Genomic DNA, 20,039 nt, shown 5'->3' with positions numbered 1-20,039 from the left:
AACGCAGTTCGTTCCGTGCGCGCACGGTGCGCTTCGCGCACCGTGCGCGCACAGTGAGCACGCGGTGCGCTTCGCGCACCGCGCGCCCACTTTACGCAGTTAGTGCCGTGCACGCACGGTGGGCACGCGGTGCGATGACAAAGCAAGAAAGCACGTCAACAAATCTGTTTCTGCTTTCCTCCGTGACTATGGTATGGGTGCCATTTACCACAACAACTTGCGTTATGACATGCAAGACATTTATAGAGGAGATGGTGTGCACTTCAATGATGAAGGGAACAGAGTCTTCCTCTTGAACCTTAGACTCTGCATCGGTACTTACTTGTAGGTACCACTAAAAAATCATTTCATAAACACAACGGCTCTTTTTAGAGCCCCCTAATATCTAAACACTTAAATCTGATTTTCATTTTTTTTTTTTTTTTTTCTACCGTACGCTTACCGTAAGCTTACCGTACGTGTACCCCGTGATTTTTTTTAAAATCAATAAATGTTTTCTTTGTACTTTACAGTCCTTCTTTGACCCCCTCACAAATGTAAGGGGGTCTGTAACTCTCCTCATTGCCCCCTTTTCTTGTTTTCACTCTTTTTTTTCTGAGTGAAATACACAAAATGGCGGCCGCCGCTTCCTGGTTTCGGCCGATTCGAATGTTTACTAAGATCTAAGAGCCAATCAGAATCGCGCTCGCGCACGCCACCGTACGCTTACGGTAAGCGTACGGTAAGCGTACCGTAAGCGGGCTCAGATATATATATTGATTTAAAGGCTATTTTCTCATAATCTACTGAACAGATTTACACCAAACCTACAAAAGGCACTTCCTTGACCTAGGGACTACCTCTCTGCCAAATTTCGAGTAATTCTGTTCAGCCGTTCGGGCTGTAGCTCGTTCTAAAGGTCCTATGGAAAAATGCATGGGGAAAACGCGTTTTGGGACCCCCCTTTTATCTCAGCCCCCGCTTGACGGATCCCCCGAGACTTTCAGGGTAGGAGCTGAGCGTAGCGCCCCACCTATTTTGAGAAATTCGCGAGGATTCATAGACCGGCGCCAAAGTTATTCAAAATAGAATGTTGAGGTTTTCCTATGGAAAAGGGGTCCTAACTATAACTACCTACTGGCGACCGCCAGTAGGTAATATATATATATATATATATATATATATATATATATATATATATATATATATATAATCGCTACCAAGTTGCACCAAGGGCCAAGGCACTCATAGGCGGGTGCTGTAACGCGGTGGTGCCCGCGTTTAAGATCCACGCTACCAACGATGTCCACGCTCTCGGACAAAGCACAGCACTCCGGGAGGATTCCGTATATCAGTTTATTCAGCAACAAGCAAAAAGACAGACGCGTTTCAGGGTATCCTTCGTCAGTGTCTAATTACGCTAGCCGCGCGAGAGCTATTTTAAAATCAAAAGACCCATGACGTCACTTCCTCCCCCATACGGCCAATGCAATACAGTCTATCGCATGGCGGCCATCTTAACAGGGTGAAGATAACGTACCAGCCTATAGAGTTATACACAGTTTCAGGTATTGATCTCGACATTTAAGAATCGCATTAACAACGTTAAAACATAAATGTTACTAATCATGATTGAAAGCAATTGTTAATCAATTTAGCATATTGTAAATGTCATTTAACAATTATGCGACAGAGAAAGCTACAAATCTTAGTACAATTAAGCCGTGGATCGGCATGTATATTGTAGCAAGCCTCATAATGTACATTCTGAACCTCAGTGTATTAAATAATTCATTCAATGGTTCAAACATTAACGCCGTAAATCGGCCTAAACATTTTATAGTGAAGTAGTCCACTGAAATCCATGAGACTAAATTCCCAACAAATGTAAGAAAGAGTCAAGACATTCTCAAGGGAAACCTAAGTAGGGGACACCAATTATCCTTACCCCTTATATTCCCTGAGTTGCATGTATAAAACGACAAAGAAAGGAAGAGATTACAGTTACGTCCACAAAGTCTACCAAATTACCTCCCCAGATGCACAGCTAATTCCTCTCCGCTATTCAATCCAAAGGGTGTTTTGGTGTGCAAATCAATAATGTAGCGGGACTCAAGTCTCCGCAAGCGTTGCACTCTATCCCCACCTCTTGGATTAATATATACACAGTCTAAGCCAAAGTACTGTAACAGTTCCCTGTTACTGTTGTGTTTGAGGGCGAAATGTCTGGCTACAGGGTAGTTACTATCTTTATTCATGATTGCGCGTTGGTGTTCCAAGATGCGCATCTTTACACTGTGAATAGTGCTGCCAATATATTTAAGTCCACAGGGACACAATAGGCAGTAGACTACATGTGTAGTAGTGCAAGTAATAAATTTGTCAATGGGTTTAGGTTTTTTTATCCCATCGATTGTGTAGCTCAAGGTTCTTTTGCTGTTACAGCAAGCTTTGCATTTCCCACAAGGGAAAAAACCCTTCATTTCTTTCAAAACACCTTTAGGTTGACTTATAGGTGATAGGTAGCTCTGAACTAGTTTATCTCTCAGAGACCGTGATTTGCGGAAGGTAATCAGTGGCACTGTCGGGATTTCTTTTCCCATTACGGAATCGGTTTGCAATATATGCCAATTCCTTGTCATTATATTCCTCAAAGTGTTTGCATCATCCGAGAAAGTTGTTATCATCCGCAATTTGCTACCTTCAGAATTACTCTTTTTTATACTGTTCAGCTGGGTATCATTACGGGTCAACAAGTCCTTCCTTTTAATCTTATTGACTCTCACTAATGCTGCATTCAGAACCTCCTGACTATAGCCCCTGTTAAGAAATCTTATAAAACAGTTAGCAGCAGCAGATACAAAATCATTATCTCTGGTGCAGTTTCGTTTGAGCCGGAGAAGTTCCCCATAGGGTATGCTATTTATCAGCTTGGGCGGGTGGTTACTACTACCGTGTAAGATTGAATTACCGGTAGTCGGTTTCCGATATAAATCTGTACCAAGGTTGCCATCCCTCACCTGCACCTTTAAATCTAGGTAATTCACTTCAGTGGTGCTAATTTCATGTGTGAACCCAAGGTTAAGATTGTTGTTATTAAGTTCAGAGATGAAATTTTCAGCTTGTTCAGTTGACCCTCTCCAGATTATAAAAAGATCGTCGATATAACGATACCACACAACTATGTGTTCGGCCCATTTTTGTCTTTCGTCACTAAGGGCCACCTGCTCCTCCCACCAACCTACGAAAAGATTCGCATAGCTGGGGGCGAAGCAGGTGCCCATAGCTGTACCAGAGATTTGTTTGAATAACTGCCCCTGAAACAAGAAAATGTTATTATGAAGGCAAAATTCAATGAATTCTAACAGCATACTACTGTGCTCTGCAAACTTAAGGGGCCTTTTATTCAGGAAGTATCGCATTGCCATTATACCCTGATGATGATCTATACAGGTGTATAGGCTAGTAATGTCCATAGCAATTAATTTGAAGGTAGATTCCCAGTGCATGTCCATCAAATGAAGAATAAAGTCTTTAGTGTCCTTAACGTATGACTTCAATTGTATGACAAAAGGATGGAGAAAACTGTCTATATAGATGGACATGTTCTCTGCTAGGCTGCCCTGTGAAGAGACTATCGGTCTCCCGGGTGGGTCAGTTTTATCTTTGTGTATCTTCGGTAATTGATAGAACGTAGGTGTAACAGGTTCATTGTTCCGTAAGAAGAGAAATTCATTGATGTCAAGCAAACCTGAATTATGCCATTTGGTAATCATGGCATGATACTTTGTGATACTGGTTTGATATACATCTTTGTTAGTTCTTTCATAGAACTTGGTATCGGTCAACTGCCGATAAGATTCTCGACAGTACTGTTCTCTAGTGAGTAACACTACGTTACCCCCTTTGTCCGAAGGTTTGCAAATGATATTGTCATCCATAGCCAGGTTATTAAGGATCACTTCTTGTTCATGGGTTAAGTTCCTCTGTTGTTTTGGTGGGTTGGAGGAAGCTTTGATTCTGAATTTCTGAAGATCGTGAAGTACGGCATCAGAGAACGAGTCTATAGCGTCGTATGGCATTTGAGGGTTGAAAATGGAAGGGGGCTTGAAAGTGGTTGAGGGTGTTTCTTGGTCAATTCCTGCACGGTGTACTCTCAGGACTAGATCCTCACTCTCTGAAGTTGTGATCGATTCTTCAGCCCGTAATTCTTCCAACAATTCGATTGTATCCAGATCTTGAGCCGTTAAGACATCTGTTGCTTTATGCCTAGATTTGTGCTTCAGTCTTCTTGCTTCAGTTATAGAGGGTTTCATTTTGAAATATTTCTGTAGCTTAATTTTCCGGACAAATTTGAACAAATCAATGCGCGTCTGCGTGTATTCTAAGCGGTCACTTGGGCAGAAAGATAATCCTAATTTTAGGGCTGCCTCCTCAGCTTTGCTTAATACACGTGGCGTGAGGTTAATGATGGTCAAATCATTGCTTTCTTTCACCATCGTTTTCCCCTGTTGCTGCGCTTCGCTCGGGATGCGCCCCTGCCTCTTCCTCTGCTTCGTGCGCCACCAGCCACCTCTCCTTGTCCTTCTGCGTTTTCCGGAGGCTTGCTCTTTCCGCCTCTCAGCCACGTTTGCCGTATCAGATCGAATTCCAAATGAAAAGGATTTCTCGTTTTATCACTCTGTGGGGCAGTCGTGTCTTCGCCGGATAGTTCACTTTCAGTGGTCTCAGATTCAGAGGTTTCTATTCTGTCAGACGGTGTTGGAGGTTTCTTTTTATAGATGGCTTTACGTGGTTCATCAAATTTTCTTGAGAAGGTTAGAATTCTCCCTTGGGCGTAATCCCGTTCATCACGTTCAAATTTGTCCTGCTTCCGTTGTCGTATCTTCAGTTCATACCTTTGTAAGCGTTTCTTCATCTCTTCCTTCAATTCTTCCTGTTTGGTTTTGTCGTCATCCTTAGCGATTTCTTTCTCAAGATTCGCGATTTCCACCAGTGCCTTTTCTCTGTCACTCCATGCGAATTTTACTAAGATTGCGAGCATGCCTTTGCATGACGCTGCTGTATATTCAGCCCATTCTTCAAGGAGGCAGTGATCCGGATTTTTATAAGCGGGCACTGTATAGATCCTCAGGCCCCTAGGCACTCTGTCGACATCCATGTAACTTTGGAGGGAGGTGGCTTCCCACCATTTTCTTACTTCTCTTTCATGGAGCCTTTCGAGTTTGGTGAAAAGTGTACGCAAATTTTTGCGAATGTTTGACTCATTCAATACCGCTTGCGGGTTCTCTTTATTCTTCATTTGATGGACATGCACTGGGAATCTACCTTCAAATTAATTGCTATGGACATTACTAGCCTATACACCTGTATAGATCATCATCAGGGTATAATGGCAATGCGATACTTCCTGAATAAAAGGCCCCTTAAGTTTGCAGAGCACAGTAGTATGCTGTTAGAATTCATTGAATTTTGCCTTCATAATAACATTTTCTTGTTTCAGGGGCAGTTATTCAAACAAATCTCTGGTACAGCTATGGGCACCTGCTTCGCCCCCAGCTATGCGAATCTTTTCGTAGGTTGGTGGGAGGAGCAGGTGGCCCTTAGTGACGAAAGACAAAAATGGGCCGAACACATAGTTGTGTGGTATCGTTATATCGACGATCTTTTTATAATCTGGAGAGGGTCAACTGAACAAGCTGAAAATTTCATCTCTGAACTTAATAACAACAATCTTAACCTTGGGTTCACACATGAAATTAGCACCACTGAAGTGAATTACCTAGATTTAAAGGTGCAGGTGAGGGATGGCAACCTTGGTACAGATTTATATCGGAAACCGACTGCCGGTAATTCAATCTTACACGGTAGTAGTAACCACCCGCCCAAGCTGATAAATAGCATACCCTATGGGGAACTTCTCCGGCTCAAACGAAACTGCACCAGAGATAATGATTTTGTATCTGCTGCTGCTAACTGTTTTATAAGATTTCTTAACAGGGGCTATAGTCAGGAGGTTCTGAATGCAGCATTAGTGAGAGTCAATAAGATTAAAAGGAAGGACTTGTTGACCCGTAATGATACCCAGCTGAACAGTATAAAAAAGAGTAATTCTGAAGGTAGCAAATTGCGGATGATAACAACTTTCTCGGATGATGCAAACACTTTGAGGAATATAATGAAAAGGAATTGGCATATATTGCAAACCGATTCCGTAATGGGAAAAGAAATCCCGACAGTGCCACTGATTACCTTCCGCAAATCACGGTCTCTGAGAGATAAACTAGTTCAGAGCTACCTATCACCTATAAGTCAACCTAAAGGTGTTTTGAAAGAAATGAAGGGTTTTTTCCCTTGTGGGAAATGCAAAGCTTGCTGTAACAGCAAAAGAACCTTGAGCTACACAATCGATGGGATAAAAAACCTAAACCCATTGACAAATTTATTACTTGCACTACTACACATGTAGTCTACTGCCTATTGTGTCCCTGTGGACTTAAATATATTGGCAGCACTATTCACAGTGTAAAGATGCGCATCTTGGAACACCAACGCGCAATCATGAATAAAGATAGTAACTACCCTGTAGCCAGACATTTCGCCCTCAAACACAACAGTAACAGGGAACTGTTACAGTACTTTGGCTTAGACTGTGTATATATTAATCCAAGAGGTGGGGATAGAGTGCAACGCTTGCGGAGACTTGAGTCCCGCTACATTATTGATTTGCACACCAAAACACCCTTTGGATTGAATAGCGGAGAGGAATTAGCTGTGCATCTGGGGAGGTAATTTGGTAGACTTTGTGGACGTAACTGTAATCTCTTCCTTTCTTTGTCGTTTTATACATGCAACTCAGGGAATATAAGGGGTAAGGATAATTGGTGTCCCCTACTTAGGTTTCCCTTGAGAATGTCTTGACTCTTTCTTACATTTGTTGGGAATTTAGTCTCATGGATTTCAGTGGACTACTTCACTATAAAATGTTTAGGCCGATTTACGGCGTTAATGTTTGAACCATTGAATGAATTAATTAATACACTGAGGTTCAGAATGTACATTATGAGGCTTGCTACAATATACATGCCGATCCACGGCTTAATTGTACTAAGATTTGTAGCTTTCTCTGTCGCATAATTGTTAAATGACATTTACAATATGCTAAATTGATTAATAATTGCTTTCAATCATGATTAGTAACATTTATGTTTTAACGTTGTTAATGCGATTCTTAAATGTCGAGATCAATACCTGAAACTGTGTATAACTCTATAGGCTGGTACGTTATCTTCACCCTGTTAAGATGGCCGCCATGCGATAGACTGTATTGCATTGGCCGTATGGGGGAGGAAGTGACGTCATGGGTCTTTTGATTTTAAAATAGCTCTCGCGCGGCTAGCGTAATTAGACACTGACGAAGGATACCCTGAAACGCGTCTGTCTTTTTGCTTGTTGCTGAATAAACTGATATACGGAATCCTCCCGGAGTGCTGTGCTTTGTCCGAGAGCGTGGACATCGTTGGTAGCGTGGATATATATATATATATATATATATATATATATATATATATATATATATATATATATGAAGGTCACGGAGCTCTAGAGGTCATGAGCTTCAGTGTGAGGCACAGAGACGGATTAATGCAGCAGCGCTTTCCAGAGCTCATGGAGAGCTTGAATTGCATCAAATTTCAAAAGCGCATCCATTTGGGGACTAATAGCGGACTTCGCCTACCAGCATGCAACGTGATTACTCATTCAGAGTTGTCCAATCAGGACTCACGATAACGCATTACAAGGAAGGCGTTGCCACACATGCTCTTTTAGACTGCAATTAGCCTTTGAAAAAATGATTTGAAACGCGTCAGGGCTGCAGTCGGTTGCTGAATTTCACTTGCAAGTGCAACTGCTTTACCAATAAATAAGCAATGGGGAAAGCTTCTCTGTGTGCGAGTGCGATTCTATTTTTGGACACCCCCCACGAGCTTGATATTGTAGCGGCCGTCCTGCCGCTGAATCTGCACCACTTCTTAATGAAGGTCACGGAGCTCTAGAGGTCATGAGCTTCAGTGTGAGGCACAGAGACGGATTAATGCAGCGGCGCTTTCCAGAGCTCATGGAGAGCTTGAACTGCATCAAATTTCAAAAGCGTATCCATTTGGGGACTAATAGCGGACTTCGCCTACCAGCATGCAACGTGATTACTCATTCAGAGTTGTCCAATCAGGCCTCAAGATAACGCATTACAAGGAAGGCGTTGCCACACATGCTCTTTTAGACTGCAATTACCCTTTGAAAAAGATGATTTGAAACGCGTCAGGGCTGCAGTCGGTTGCTGAATTTCACTGGCAAGTGCAACTGCTTTACCAATAAATAAGCGATGGGGAAAGCTTCTCTGCGTGCGAGTGCGATTCTATATTTGGACACCCCCCACGAGCTTGATATATGTATATGTGTATATATGTATATGTCTGTATATATATGTATATGTGTTTGTTTGTGTATTTGTGACGTCATCAGCAGTGCATTGCGGGCGCACAAGTTATAGTTAGCTGAACTAACTATAACGGGGGAATTTCTATGGTTTTGTACGAGTGAAATGTCCAACTAACTATAACGCCCCTGAAACCTATGGTTTTTTCAGTGAATTTCTAAGGTTGTTTAAATGCTAATTTCTAACTATAACGTGCCTGAAACCTATGGTTTTTTTCAGTGAATATATATATATTTATTATACTATGTATATATGTGAAAATGTCTCGGTCCGCCTGTTTGCTTCGGTGGCACAGGAAAAATGGGTGGAACTGATGTCAGCACGCCGTCGAGGTCCTCTTATGGCTCCGATGACGTCATACGGTTTCACGAGCGGAGCCGTGCTATTATGAGGTCCTCGTCGACGTGGGAGAGCTAGGTAAGAATTTCCGTGGAATGCTGGTGCAGGGGATATTCACCTAAGTATTCAGGCTAGTCCTTTGGGAGCAACTGTTTGTTGCCACTCCAGAAACCGAAACCAGTGATCCGAGGGCAGAGGCCCTGCAGATGGCACACGAGGTGGGGTGCCCAGTCGTGTGCACCGGCGGGGCATCGAAGTGACAAGCACCACAACCTACAAAAAAGGTAACGAGGGCACTGAATAACACAGGATCTTCTCTTTGTATCTGGCAGGAACAACAAAGTTAAAATGCCCTAGTACCAAAATGTAGATTAGTGCTACAACGGTCTTCAAGAGGACCTGCAATGCCGCTTCTGCCTCCCGTACCCTGGAGGCGGCACATGGGTCACGCGGTACTGTCATACTGCGGTGGAACCCACACTCGTTGACCTCTCATGGCACTGCTCCACACTTCAGGGAGGACGCTTTCCATCAGCTATGTTTTCTGATGACGTGTCTCGCCGGCCCGTCCAACAACAGAACTCCTTTAAATCCAAACAGACTCTTCCACTTTCTCACCGGAAGTGAAACCAGGCCACGCGGACACTTTCACAATACACCAGTTGGGAATGCACTTTTCGGTAAAAAAAACCACATTCCTTCCTCCTAATTAATCAAATAAACGTCTCACTGAAGAACAGGGACCAGCTTCGATCGGTAAACAGCCGTTATAATGACTTTTTTACTTCGCGATACCATTACAACGCATGCATTACCACGCATGCGTTGTACATCGCAAAGTCATTACTACACATTTTTTTAGAACGCATGGTCCTTTACCACACGTGCCTTTACAACAAATTTTGTTGTAAAGGTATGTATGGTAAAAGACCATGCGTTCTAAAAAACATGTAGAGGATCCACGTTGTTGTAAGGAAACAGAGGCTGGTCCGTTGCCTCACAATGACGTGCACCGCCCCTCAGACACGACGTAAAGCAGGAACCACGAGGAGAGAGGAACCACGAGGAGTGAGAGGTAAGGGGGATTGGGCATGGGGTGGTTTTTTTTTCTCCTAGGGTTTAGGGTAGTGCAGTGGTGTTTTGGTAGTGTAGGGGGTCGTGCTAGGGGTAGTGTTTTAGGGTAGTGCGGTAGTGTAGGGGGTCATGCTGGGGGTAGTGTTTTAGGGTTTAGGGTAGTGCAGTTGTGTTTAGGTAGTGCAGGGGGTCATGCTGGGGGTAGATTTAGTGTTTAGGGTAGTGCAGTGCTGTTTGTGTAGTGTAGGGGGTCGTGCTGGGATAGTGTTTTAGGGTTTAAGGCAGTGCAGTGGTGTTTGTGTAGTGAAGGGGGTCGTGCTGGGGTAGTGTTTTAGGGTTTAGGGTAGTGCAGTGGTGTTTGTGTAGTGTAGGGGGTTGTGCTGAGGGTAGCTTTAGGGGTTAGGGTAGTGCAGTGGTCTTTGGGTAGTGTAGGGGGTCGTGCTGGGGCTAGTGTTTTAGGGTTTAGGGTAGTGCAGTGGTGTTTGTGTAGTGAAGGGGGTCATGCTGGGGGTAGTGTTTTATGGTTTAGGGTAGTGCAGTTATGTTTGGGTAGTGTAGGGTTTCGTGCTGGGGGTAGTGTTTTAGGGTTTAGGGTAGTGCGGTGGTGTTTCGGTAGTGGAGGGGGTAGTGGTTTAGGATAGTGCGCCCAACCAGCCACAATATCCGTGGACAAAGGGGATCCTGACTCTTTTGAACGCTCCAGCAATTGAGTAATTTGGGTCAAGGGCCCTACCACGTCCAAGACCTATCAATTCCTTTCTTGGGATACCTCATATGCTTGGAGAAAAAGGTACTTAATTTCTCTTCAATTTTAGTTGTGTGTGCCACCTTCCCCTTCAGTGAGGGTCTGGGGCATTCTCCCCTCATCCTATTCCTGACCTCCCTTTCACGGGGTTGATGGATTTTCCCCACCACATACTCTGCCACTTTGGTGTCAGGGGTCCACTCCGCCGACCTAGGATGGTAAATTTGGGTAGGCTCGAACATGTCCGAGTGGGCCCCGTCACCAACCCGTGACTGAGAGGAGTGGGACTCTGGATGCCAGGGACGCCCGAGTCCTTATCCTCATCGGAGGAGAAATCGTCCTCCGATACACCCTCTCCCTCTAAGGGAAACCCGCCGTCAGGGTCTACAATAGTGGTGACACTGTCGCAATTTTCTCCGGACCCCTCCTCCCGGCAGGGTGCATGTTTTAGCGTTTGCGCATTCTTGAGGAAGGTCTCCGTAAGTTTATTAAATCCTTCCAAGTGCCCATGATATGCTTAACGGCCATTTTATTCCCCATCTGGGAGCTACTGGAACCCTCCACCACCAGATCTGGGTCACTGAACACCCCAGGGATGCTTTTCGCCAGCTTATCAACCTGATCCCTAAGAAGAGCCAGCGCCCTAGAAATAGCCAGAGAGAGGGCTTGGTCCACTGCTGGAGGGAGAAGTTGGGGGGGCCATTCCTCCTCCACTTCCTCGTAGGAGGAGTAGAAATGGTCTTCTGGAGAAGACATGATAGTAGAGGGTGTGAGCACAGAACAAATGCCCTTAAAATGCTTAAGCCAGCCCCCTCGCCGGTGCTCCAACAGCTGGGCTTTCCCCGAAGCTGTTATAAGAATAGACTGAGGCGCAATACCAATTACCACCACCAGGTGGTCACTAACGTGGCCGTGTGGAGAAATCACCGCGTAGCGGTGTCAAAATTAGTCGAGGGTTGGTCGGGAATCAAGCGGACACTAAAGGAGTGACCGGATTCCCAAACGCGCGTAAAGACCAGCGGGAGCGCTCAATGGAGCTGCCTCGCTTGGACCAGACACGCCTGACAGGATCTCACCACATGGAGAGCGCACAGCGGGAGAAACTGCGAGGGGGAGAACGCTCCCGGGCAAGAGCCTGCTGCGCAGGGAATATGAAACAATACCAAGGTAATAATGCTAATAACGTGCACAAGAAACCACTATACAAACAGCAACAACGTCAGATTAAGCCAAGAATGTAAGGAATGCACTTAACTGACGAGCAGTGAAGAAAGAGGAAGCGGAAGGGATGTCACGATATTATATATGATGGTCTGTGATATGATTGGACTATAGTTGCCTTGGAGACTACCCCTTAATGGTTCATGGGTTGTGTGGTCTTTTGTTTAATGATTGTTGTGTTACGTTTTCTTTGAACTGCTATGCAAAGAAAGTGAGGAAAGATATGCATAATCCTCGCCTCCGTCCTGCCATAGAATTCATTAAACTTTATTCGATCTGATTTAGAAACATAGATCATAAAAGTGTACATAAAAACAGTAAATCCTCTTTCCTAATACAATACAGTGAGAATTAAATAAAACCAGTAGGTAAATACGGGTGTTACAAAAGCCCGGTTCAGAGCAACTGCAGGTTAACAGAATCGTAAAGTTCAATGTTTCGCAAGATCAATCTCATGTACTTCGTGCAAAATACGCAATAAGGGGTCCAAGTAAGATGTAACGCTCCAATACCTGACCAGTCTGCACTATGTAAAACTGCAGGAAAAACTAAAAATAAAGTGTTTTTGTATACTTCTGTCATTGGGCTATATGTGGGCTACATCTGGGTGACATTTGTGCTTCATTTGGGCTCTTTTTTCTCTGGTGGCCATCTTGGGAGACTTATTTGTTATTAAGTTTCCTAATTTCCTCATTTACTGCAGTCTCCTCAGTAGGAAATGCTTTCAGTTTTTTACTTTGATTCCATCAAGAAGTCATTCAGATGTGTCACACATTTGCCATAAATTCAGAATGTTAGCACTCTAGTTGTTCATTAGATCACTGTAGTAAAGCTACTGCTCACCAGGGAGTTAACTGGAAGTCTACTGCTGGTATTGAAAGTGATTGTTTCAGTCTGCATGTCAGAATTTTCTAATGAAATAGAAGAGGTTTTGAGATCTCACTTAAAATATGCCCTACATTTTCTTTCTGCAGCACTAACCATAATTTCTATGGCAAAATGAACCCCCTCATTGTGTTCCTTTTTAAATGAAATGTTTTAAGTGTTACCAGTCCATTCCAATCAAGATGGCTTCAGGTGTGCCATACTTTTGTCATAAGTAAGACTGTTAGCTCTCTAGTTGTTCTTTAGAACACTCTGGGAAGCTGCAGTAGAACAGAAAGGCATCAACTGACAGGCTTCTCCTGTTGAAATATACCAGGAAGATATTTGAGATCTCACTTAAAACATGTCCTAATTTTTCATTCTACAGCACTAACCATAATTTCTATGGCAAAATGAACCCCCTCATTTTGTTCCTTTTTAAATTAAATGTTTTAAGTGTTACCAGTTTATTCCAATCAAATTGGCTTCAGGTGTGCCATACTTTTGTCATAAGTAAGGCTGTTAGCGCTCTAGTTGTTCTTTAGAACACTCTGGGAAGCTGCAGTAGAACACAAAGGAATCAACTGACAGTCTCTTCCCTTGTTGGATGTACATGATTTACTGAGAATGACAGACTTCATTCTCACATGACTGAGAAAGATAATGTGAATTTACAGAAAATATGCTCTCATTTTAGCTTCAGTTTTCTCTCAAACATGATTCATGATATCCTAGCAGAAGGTTTTTCACAGGGTAAAATCACCTTAGAACACACCACAATTCCTGAAATTAGTATGGTACCATCAACAAATGAATTCTAATGTAACTAAAGTCTGTTATCACCCTTTATAGTTCTCCTTTTGGTAACCCTCAAAATCTTCGATTCACAACAATGCATTTCAATGGGGTACTATCATGTATATTGTTCCCAAGATGGCTGCCAGCAATTCCAGGATGAAGTGCTGACAGCCAATCAGATCTCACGATGAGAAGTCGTTAGGCTCCGCCCAGATATTGAAACTTTTTTTTTTCTAATTTCTCATGAACTACTGAATCGATTTACACCATTTAACAAAAAGGGATCTTTTTGAACCAAGGGCTACCTTTTTGCCAAATTTGGTGTAATTCCGTTAAGCAGGTCGGGCTGTAGCCATGTCTAAAGTTTCCTATGGGAATTAACATGGAGAAAACCCGTTTCTCGGCCCCCGCTTGCCGAATCACCCCGAAACTTTTAAGATAGGAGCTGACCGAAGCGCCCCACAAGTTTCGAAGATTCGTCAACCGACGCCAAAGTTATTGGGAAAAGAATGTTACAATTTTCCTATAGATAAAATGTCCTACCTATAACTACCTACTGGCAACCGCCAGTAGGGGTGTGTGTGTGTGTGTGTGTGTCTCTGTGTGTGTCTCTGTGTCTGTGTCAGATACCAATAAATCAGTGTCCGAGCCCCAACCTCCACAGGGCGCCTCGGCGCATGGCTCCCCACATAAATTCAAACACCTTCCTTGTTGCCAGCAAAGAAGCACGCCACACCCAGACCTTCAGGATAACAGGTGCTTTAATTTCCAAACAGCATTTTGGCAGCTAGCTATCAAATCCATAAACCCTTCCTAACGTGTTTCAGCTCCTTCAAGCCTTGATCACAGGTGGGCCATCAATGTGTTAGCAGTGATGTCACATGAATTTTTACATCCTCTGGAACATGGGTACTCACAAACTTTCTCTCGGGGGCCAAATTTACAGTGTGGTTTGTGGCCGAGGGCCGCACCGGTGGGGGCGGGGTCAGAGGGGAGGGGCGGGGCTAAAGCAAAAAAAAAATTGTGACCATGAGGTTGAACACAGGTCCCTGCAGCAGATGCCTTCGTCCACTGAGCCACCAGACCCGGCATACACACATCTCTCTCTTTCTCCCTCCCCCTCCCCCTCCCTCTCCCTCCCTCTCTCCCCCTCCCTCGCCCTCCCTCTCCCTCCCTTTCCCTCTCTCCCCCTCCCTCTCCCTCCCTCCTCCTCCCTCTGCCTCCTTCTCTCTCTCTCCCTGTCTCTCTCTCCCTGTCTCTCTTCCCCTGTCTCTCTCCCTGTCTCCCTCACTCCGTCTCCCTCACTCCGTCGCCCTCCCTACGTCTCCCTCCTCCCTCTCTGTCTCCCTCCCTCTGTCTCCCTCCCTCTGTCGCCCTTCTCTCTCTGTCTCCCTCTCTGTCTCCCTCTCTATCTCCCTCCCTCCGTCGCCCTCCCTCCGTCTCCCTCCTCCCTCTCTGTCTCCCTCCCTCTGTCGCCCTCCTCCCTCTGTCTCCCTCCCTCTGTCTCCCTCCCTCTGTCTCCCTCCCTCTGTCTCCCTCCCTCTGTCTCCCTCCCTCTGTCTCCCTCCCTCTGTCTCCCTCCCTCTGTCTCCCTCCCTCTGTCTCCCTCCCTCTGTCTCCCTCCCTCGTCTCCCTCCCTGTCTCTCTCCCTCCCTCCGTCTCCCTCCCTCCCTCCCTGTCACCCTCCGTCTCTCTCCGTCTCCCTCCCTCCCTCTGTCTCCCTCCGTCTCCCTCCCTCTCCCTCCCTCCCTCTGTCTCCCTCTCCCTCCCTCCATCTCCCTCCCTCCATCTCCCTCCCTCCCTCCGTCTGTCTCCCTCCCTCTATCTCTCCTTGTCTCTCTCCCTCCCTCTGTCGCCCTCCCTCTCCCTCTGTCTCTCTCCCTCTGCCTCCCTCCCTGTCTCCCTCTCCCTCCCTCCCTCCATGTCTCCCTCCCTGTCTCCCTCCGTCTCCCTCTGTCTTTCTCCCTCCTCCTCCGTCTCCCTCCCTCCGTCTCCCTCCCTCCATCTCCCTCCCTCCATCTCCCTCCGTCTCCCTCCCTCCATCTCCCTCCGTCTCCCTCCCTCTGTCTCTCTCCCTCTGTCTCCCTCCCTGTCTCCCTCTCCCTCCCTCCCTCTGTCACCCTCCAGCTCCCTCCCTGTCTCCCTCCCTCTCCCTCCGTCTCCCTCCCTCTCCCTCTGTCTCCCTCCCTCCGTCTCCCTCCCTCTGTTTCCTTCCCTCCGTCTCTCTGTCTCCCTCCTCTATCTCTCCCTGTCTCTCTCCCCCCTCTCCCTCTGTTTCTCTCCCTCTGTCTCTCTCCCTCTGTCTCTCTCCCTCTGTCTCTCTTCCTCTGTCTCCCTCTCCCTCCCTCTGTCTCCCTCCCTCTGTCACACTCCGTCTCCCTCCCTGTCTCCCTCTGTCTCCCTCTGTCTCCCTCTGTCTCCCTCTGTCTCCCTCCGTCTCTCTCGGTCTCCCTCCATCTCCCTCCCTCCCTCTATCTCTCCCTGTCTCTCTCCCGGTCTCTCTCCCTCCCTCTGTCTCCCTCTCCCTCCCTCTGCCTCCCTCTCTGCCTCCCTCTCTGCCTCACTCTCTCTGTCTCTCTCTGTCTCCCTTCCTCTCCCTCCCTCTGCCTCCCTCCCTCCCTCTCCCTCTCCCTCCCTCGTCACCCTCTGTCATCTCACCCTGTGTGTGTGTCAGCCCTCAGCCCGGGCTGAGACAGCTTCCCAGCGCGCACTCACAGCCGCACTGAGACAGCTTCCCAGCGCGCACACACAGCCGCACCCGAGTACTTCACAGGTAAAAGACCATTTACATGTTAATAAAGCTTTGTTGTATTTCACCTTTTAGGCCCCTGCATCACCACTTTGACAATCACTGGAAACCCCCGGCCTCCACAGAACAGAGTCTCAGAGTCCGGGCTGCTGCACCCGGCAGTGTTTGCTAACACTATTTAATTTCTTTTTTTTAAAACACAGGTAGGATGTCTGCAAGGTCCGCGGGCCGCCAAGGAAGGCTTGCCGGGCCGCTGGCGGCCCGCGGGCCGTACTAAGAGTAACCCTGCTCTAGAACTACTCCGTTCTTAAAAACTGTTTAAAAAAAGTTTAAGTGTTCAATATGTATATCTGTTGAACACACAGCCGATGTCTCTGTATTGTTTGGTTTTTCAAAAATAAATAAAGCTTTAAAAAAAAGTGTTCAATATGTATACCAAGGTGTATTGGTGGGTGTATGAGTGCCTGTATGGATGATTAAGTGGATGCATGACTGACTGTATAAGGAAGTGTTTAGGCGTCTCAGTGAATGTATGGGTGAGTGACTAGGTTGTGTGAATGTTTATCAGTCTGTCAGTTGGTGTCTAAGTAGCTGTATGGGTTAGTGAGTGGGTATGTAAGTGGCTGAATGGGTGAATAATTCATTGTCTGAGTACCTGTATGGCTGTATGAGTGTCTGTTTGGGTGGGTGAGTGGATGCGTAACTGCCTGCATGGATAAGTGAATGGGTGAGTCTGTGATGTATGGGTTAGTGAGCGTATCTCCAAGGGGCTGTATGATTGATTGAGTGTGTGTGTGTGTATGGCTGTGTTGGTGAATGAATGGATGTGTCTGTGCTATATGGGTGAGTAACTGCATATGTGAAAGGCAGTACAGAAGAGTGTTGTAGAATAGGAGTGACTGTATGCGTGAGAGTGATTGTGAGAGTGGCTCTATGGGTGAGTGTGTGCTTGTCAGTGACTGTATAGGTGAGTGCGTCTGTTAGTATCTGTATGAATAACTGAGTGGGTGTTTGTATAACTGTATGGGTGAGTGAGTTGCTATGTGATTGACTATGAGTGAGGAGTAGGTGTGCCAGTAGCTCTATGGATGACTGACAGTGTGTGAGTGGCTGTATGAGTGGATATATCAGTGGCTGTATTAGTGAGTGAGTTGGTGTATGAGTGGCTGTAAGGGTGACTGAGTGGATGTGTGTGTAGCCCTATAAATCAGTGAGTGGGTGTGTAAGTACTGGTATGGGTGTGTCAATGGTTTTGAGAATGGTAGTGTGGAGGTTGAAGTGAGTGTATGAAAGGTTATATTGGGGTGTGAGTGGGTGCATCAGAGATTCAGTGCATGATGTCATCAGTCGTGTCACTTAAGATGTCATCAGTGATGTCACTGACCATGTCAAGAGCGATGTAATACGTGAGGTCATAAGCAGTGCATTGCGGAGGCACGAGTTATAGTAAGCTCCACTAACTATATAACTGCTGAATTTATCTGGTTTTGTACAAATGAAACCTAGCCTAACTATAATGTCTCTGTAACCTTTGTGTTTTTTCAGTGAATTTCTAATGTTTTTTTAAAATTAATTTACTAACTATACCATCCCTGTAACCTTTGTTTTTTTTCAATGAATTTGTAAGGGTTTTTTAATGCTAATTCCTAACTATAACATCCCTGTAACCTTTGTTTTTTTCTTTGAATTTCTGTTATTTTTAACTAGGTGTGTGTTTGCAGAGTGGTGAAGAAAGGGAGCATGGCCTCTGATGACCTCTCAGCTACATACCAGTGTGAGTGTTACTCGAGGTACCCGGCGGGGCTTCTTGGCCCCCAAGGTCCCTCAGAAGTAAAGTGGACTTCATCCCCCAACCAGTAGTGCGCCACGAGCCACATTTGTAGAGCGGTGGAGAAAGGGGGCATCGCCTCCTATCTTGTCTCAGCAATCCCGCTGTGTGGGTCTTATTGGAGATAACAGGATGAGTAGTTTGCCCCCAAGGACGTCCTTGGGGGCCAACCACTCCTCCTATTGCTGCCAGTAAGTCCCACACAGAAGGATTGCTGAACCTGACTAGAAACATATGCAGTAGAATGGGATCACAGGGAGATGCTGAATCTTAACATGTTTTTTGGACACAGCCTGTAATCACAATTTTATATGTTAAAAAGTATATGAGGAAAAAGGTTAGGCATTCCCATGTTACACACACCAGAACAAATTCATCGTTTCCACCTAATGCATATGCCAAAAACGAAATACTTTTATCTCCCTAGCAGGGGCTTGGTTCCCACAGACAGTTTTTTTCTGAAGCTTGACTATTGGTTTTGAAATAAATATGCACATTTTATAGCATAGTCCTTTTTACCAACATATGGCGCCAAGAAGCACTAGATCTTATTTTACAGTGTTCCTATTTTTTTATGCTGGCTATGGTGGGTGTAATGGGAGCTTTCAACAAATTAAAGTAAATCTTTTTGTTTCATCAGATTGTCAATCCAAAAGGGGAAAAACATTTAATAGTGATTGGATTCTGTTTGAGTGCTTAAAAGTATTCATTTTTATTGCAGATTTGGTGTATGATCCTGAGATAATTATTTCACTTATCCCTGTACTGAGAAAACTTTTAGACTGCAGAACAAACGAGAAAGCCCCGGATGTGTATGTGGCTTCTACAATCCGAAATCCAGAAACCTACACTTTATTTCAGGCTAAACTTAGTAAGTGATTGGATTTATTATTTCTACTTATTTTATTATACACAACAGATGGATGATTGTGTGTATATGTATATATATATATATATATATATATATATATATCTCCTATATAATAATATTATTAGTTAGTGTGATACTGATAAAGATGGATTATATTTTTTCTTCACACAAAACAATGGCATTTAGCAATAGAGTTTGCTGCCAAATAACATGATTTTGTTTCTCGAAAAAAATATAGGGGGATTAGGGTTAATATTTATCTCAAATTTATAACGATATCCTGCATTAGTACCAGTATGTTCTGCCCATTACCAGCAGGTACATACTGATCTTATGTGCAGCCATAGAAAAAGGATGTTTTAGATTGATTATAATTGTTTGCCCTGAAAACACATCTGCATAATATCTTCCAAAACAATAATACCTCTCAGGTTTTATCTTGGCGAGTTGAGTGCAGATTGCTCAAGGATGGCAAACATGTTATGTGGCCATATAAAGTAAACAGCAGTGTTGGCTGCTCAGGGGCAGTATTGGGGGGGGGGGTGGGGTGAATCAAATGAAGAAAAGAAATTAAGACGTACCGGACGGCACGCCGCCGCCTCGCCTCCGTCCTCTTCTGTTAACCGGAAGCACATAGGCTCCCAGACTCCCCTAGCCAATCACAACGCTACTGTCACCAGTATAACCGCAGCATCATGATTGGTATGAGCGGCCTGGTTGGGCACTCAGACAGGGAGTGGGAGCCTATGCATGTTCTCCACCTGGGCTGTGCAGTAGAGTTGGGTGGACAACATGCTGATTGCGCATGACTGTTTGGCCGGCCAAACCATCATGCTCATTTAAGTGCACCAACCACTCTTCCCCCCCCCCCCCCCCTTCTAACTGTGACAACAGTCAAACCCCGCCTGCCCTGCCCTAAAACTGGCTTCAGCACAGAAAAATATGATGATAACATTACCTCAGCGGAGGAGCCACGGCTGGTAACAAGTTTCATTGAAATACCCACAGAAAACATTTGCCAAGTCAAGATGGAAAAGGCAGGCCTTGGATCCAGCAAAGATGGCAGCACCTGAG

General features: G+C 45.2%; 1 protein-coding gene across 2 annotated transcripts in view; it reads left to right on the top strand.

Moving 5' to 3' along the window:
* EEF2KMT (eukaryotic elongation factor 2 lysine methyltransferase) overlaps nucleotides 1-20,039 on the top strand; it is a 238,467-nt gene that overhangs the window by 142,866 nt on the left and 75,562 nt on the right. Inside the window, exon 7 of one of the 2 annotated variants that reach the window (XM_085628275.1) lies at nucleotides 18,816-18,965. The exons of the other annotated variant lie outside the window; for it this stretch is intronic. Coding sequence (XP_085484401.1) covers nucleotides 18,816-18,965 — 150 coding nt within the window. The remainder of the gene's footprint in view (nucleotides 1-18,815; nucleotides 18,966-20,039) is intronic. 2 annotated transcript variants of the gene reach the window in all.

This window comes from Triturus cristatus, chromosome 10 (genome assembly GCF_964204655.1).
Source record: "Triturus cristatus chromosome 10, aTriCri1.1, whole genome shotgun sequence".
Classification (NCBI taxonomy): Eukaryota; Metazoa; Chordata; class Amphibia; order Caudata; family Salamandridae; genus Triturus; species Triturus cristatus.
Note: the sequence above shows the minus strand (reverse complement) of the source record. Positions and strands in the feature narration are given on the sequence as shown.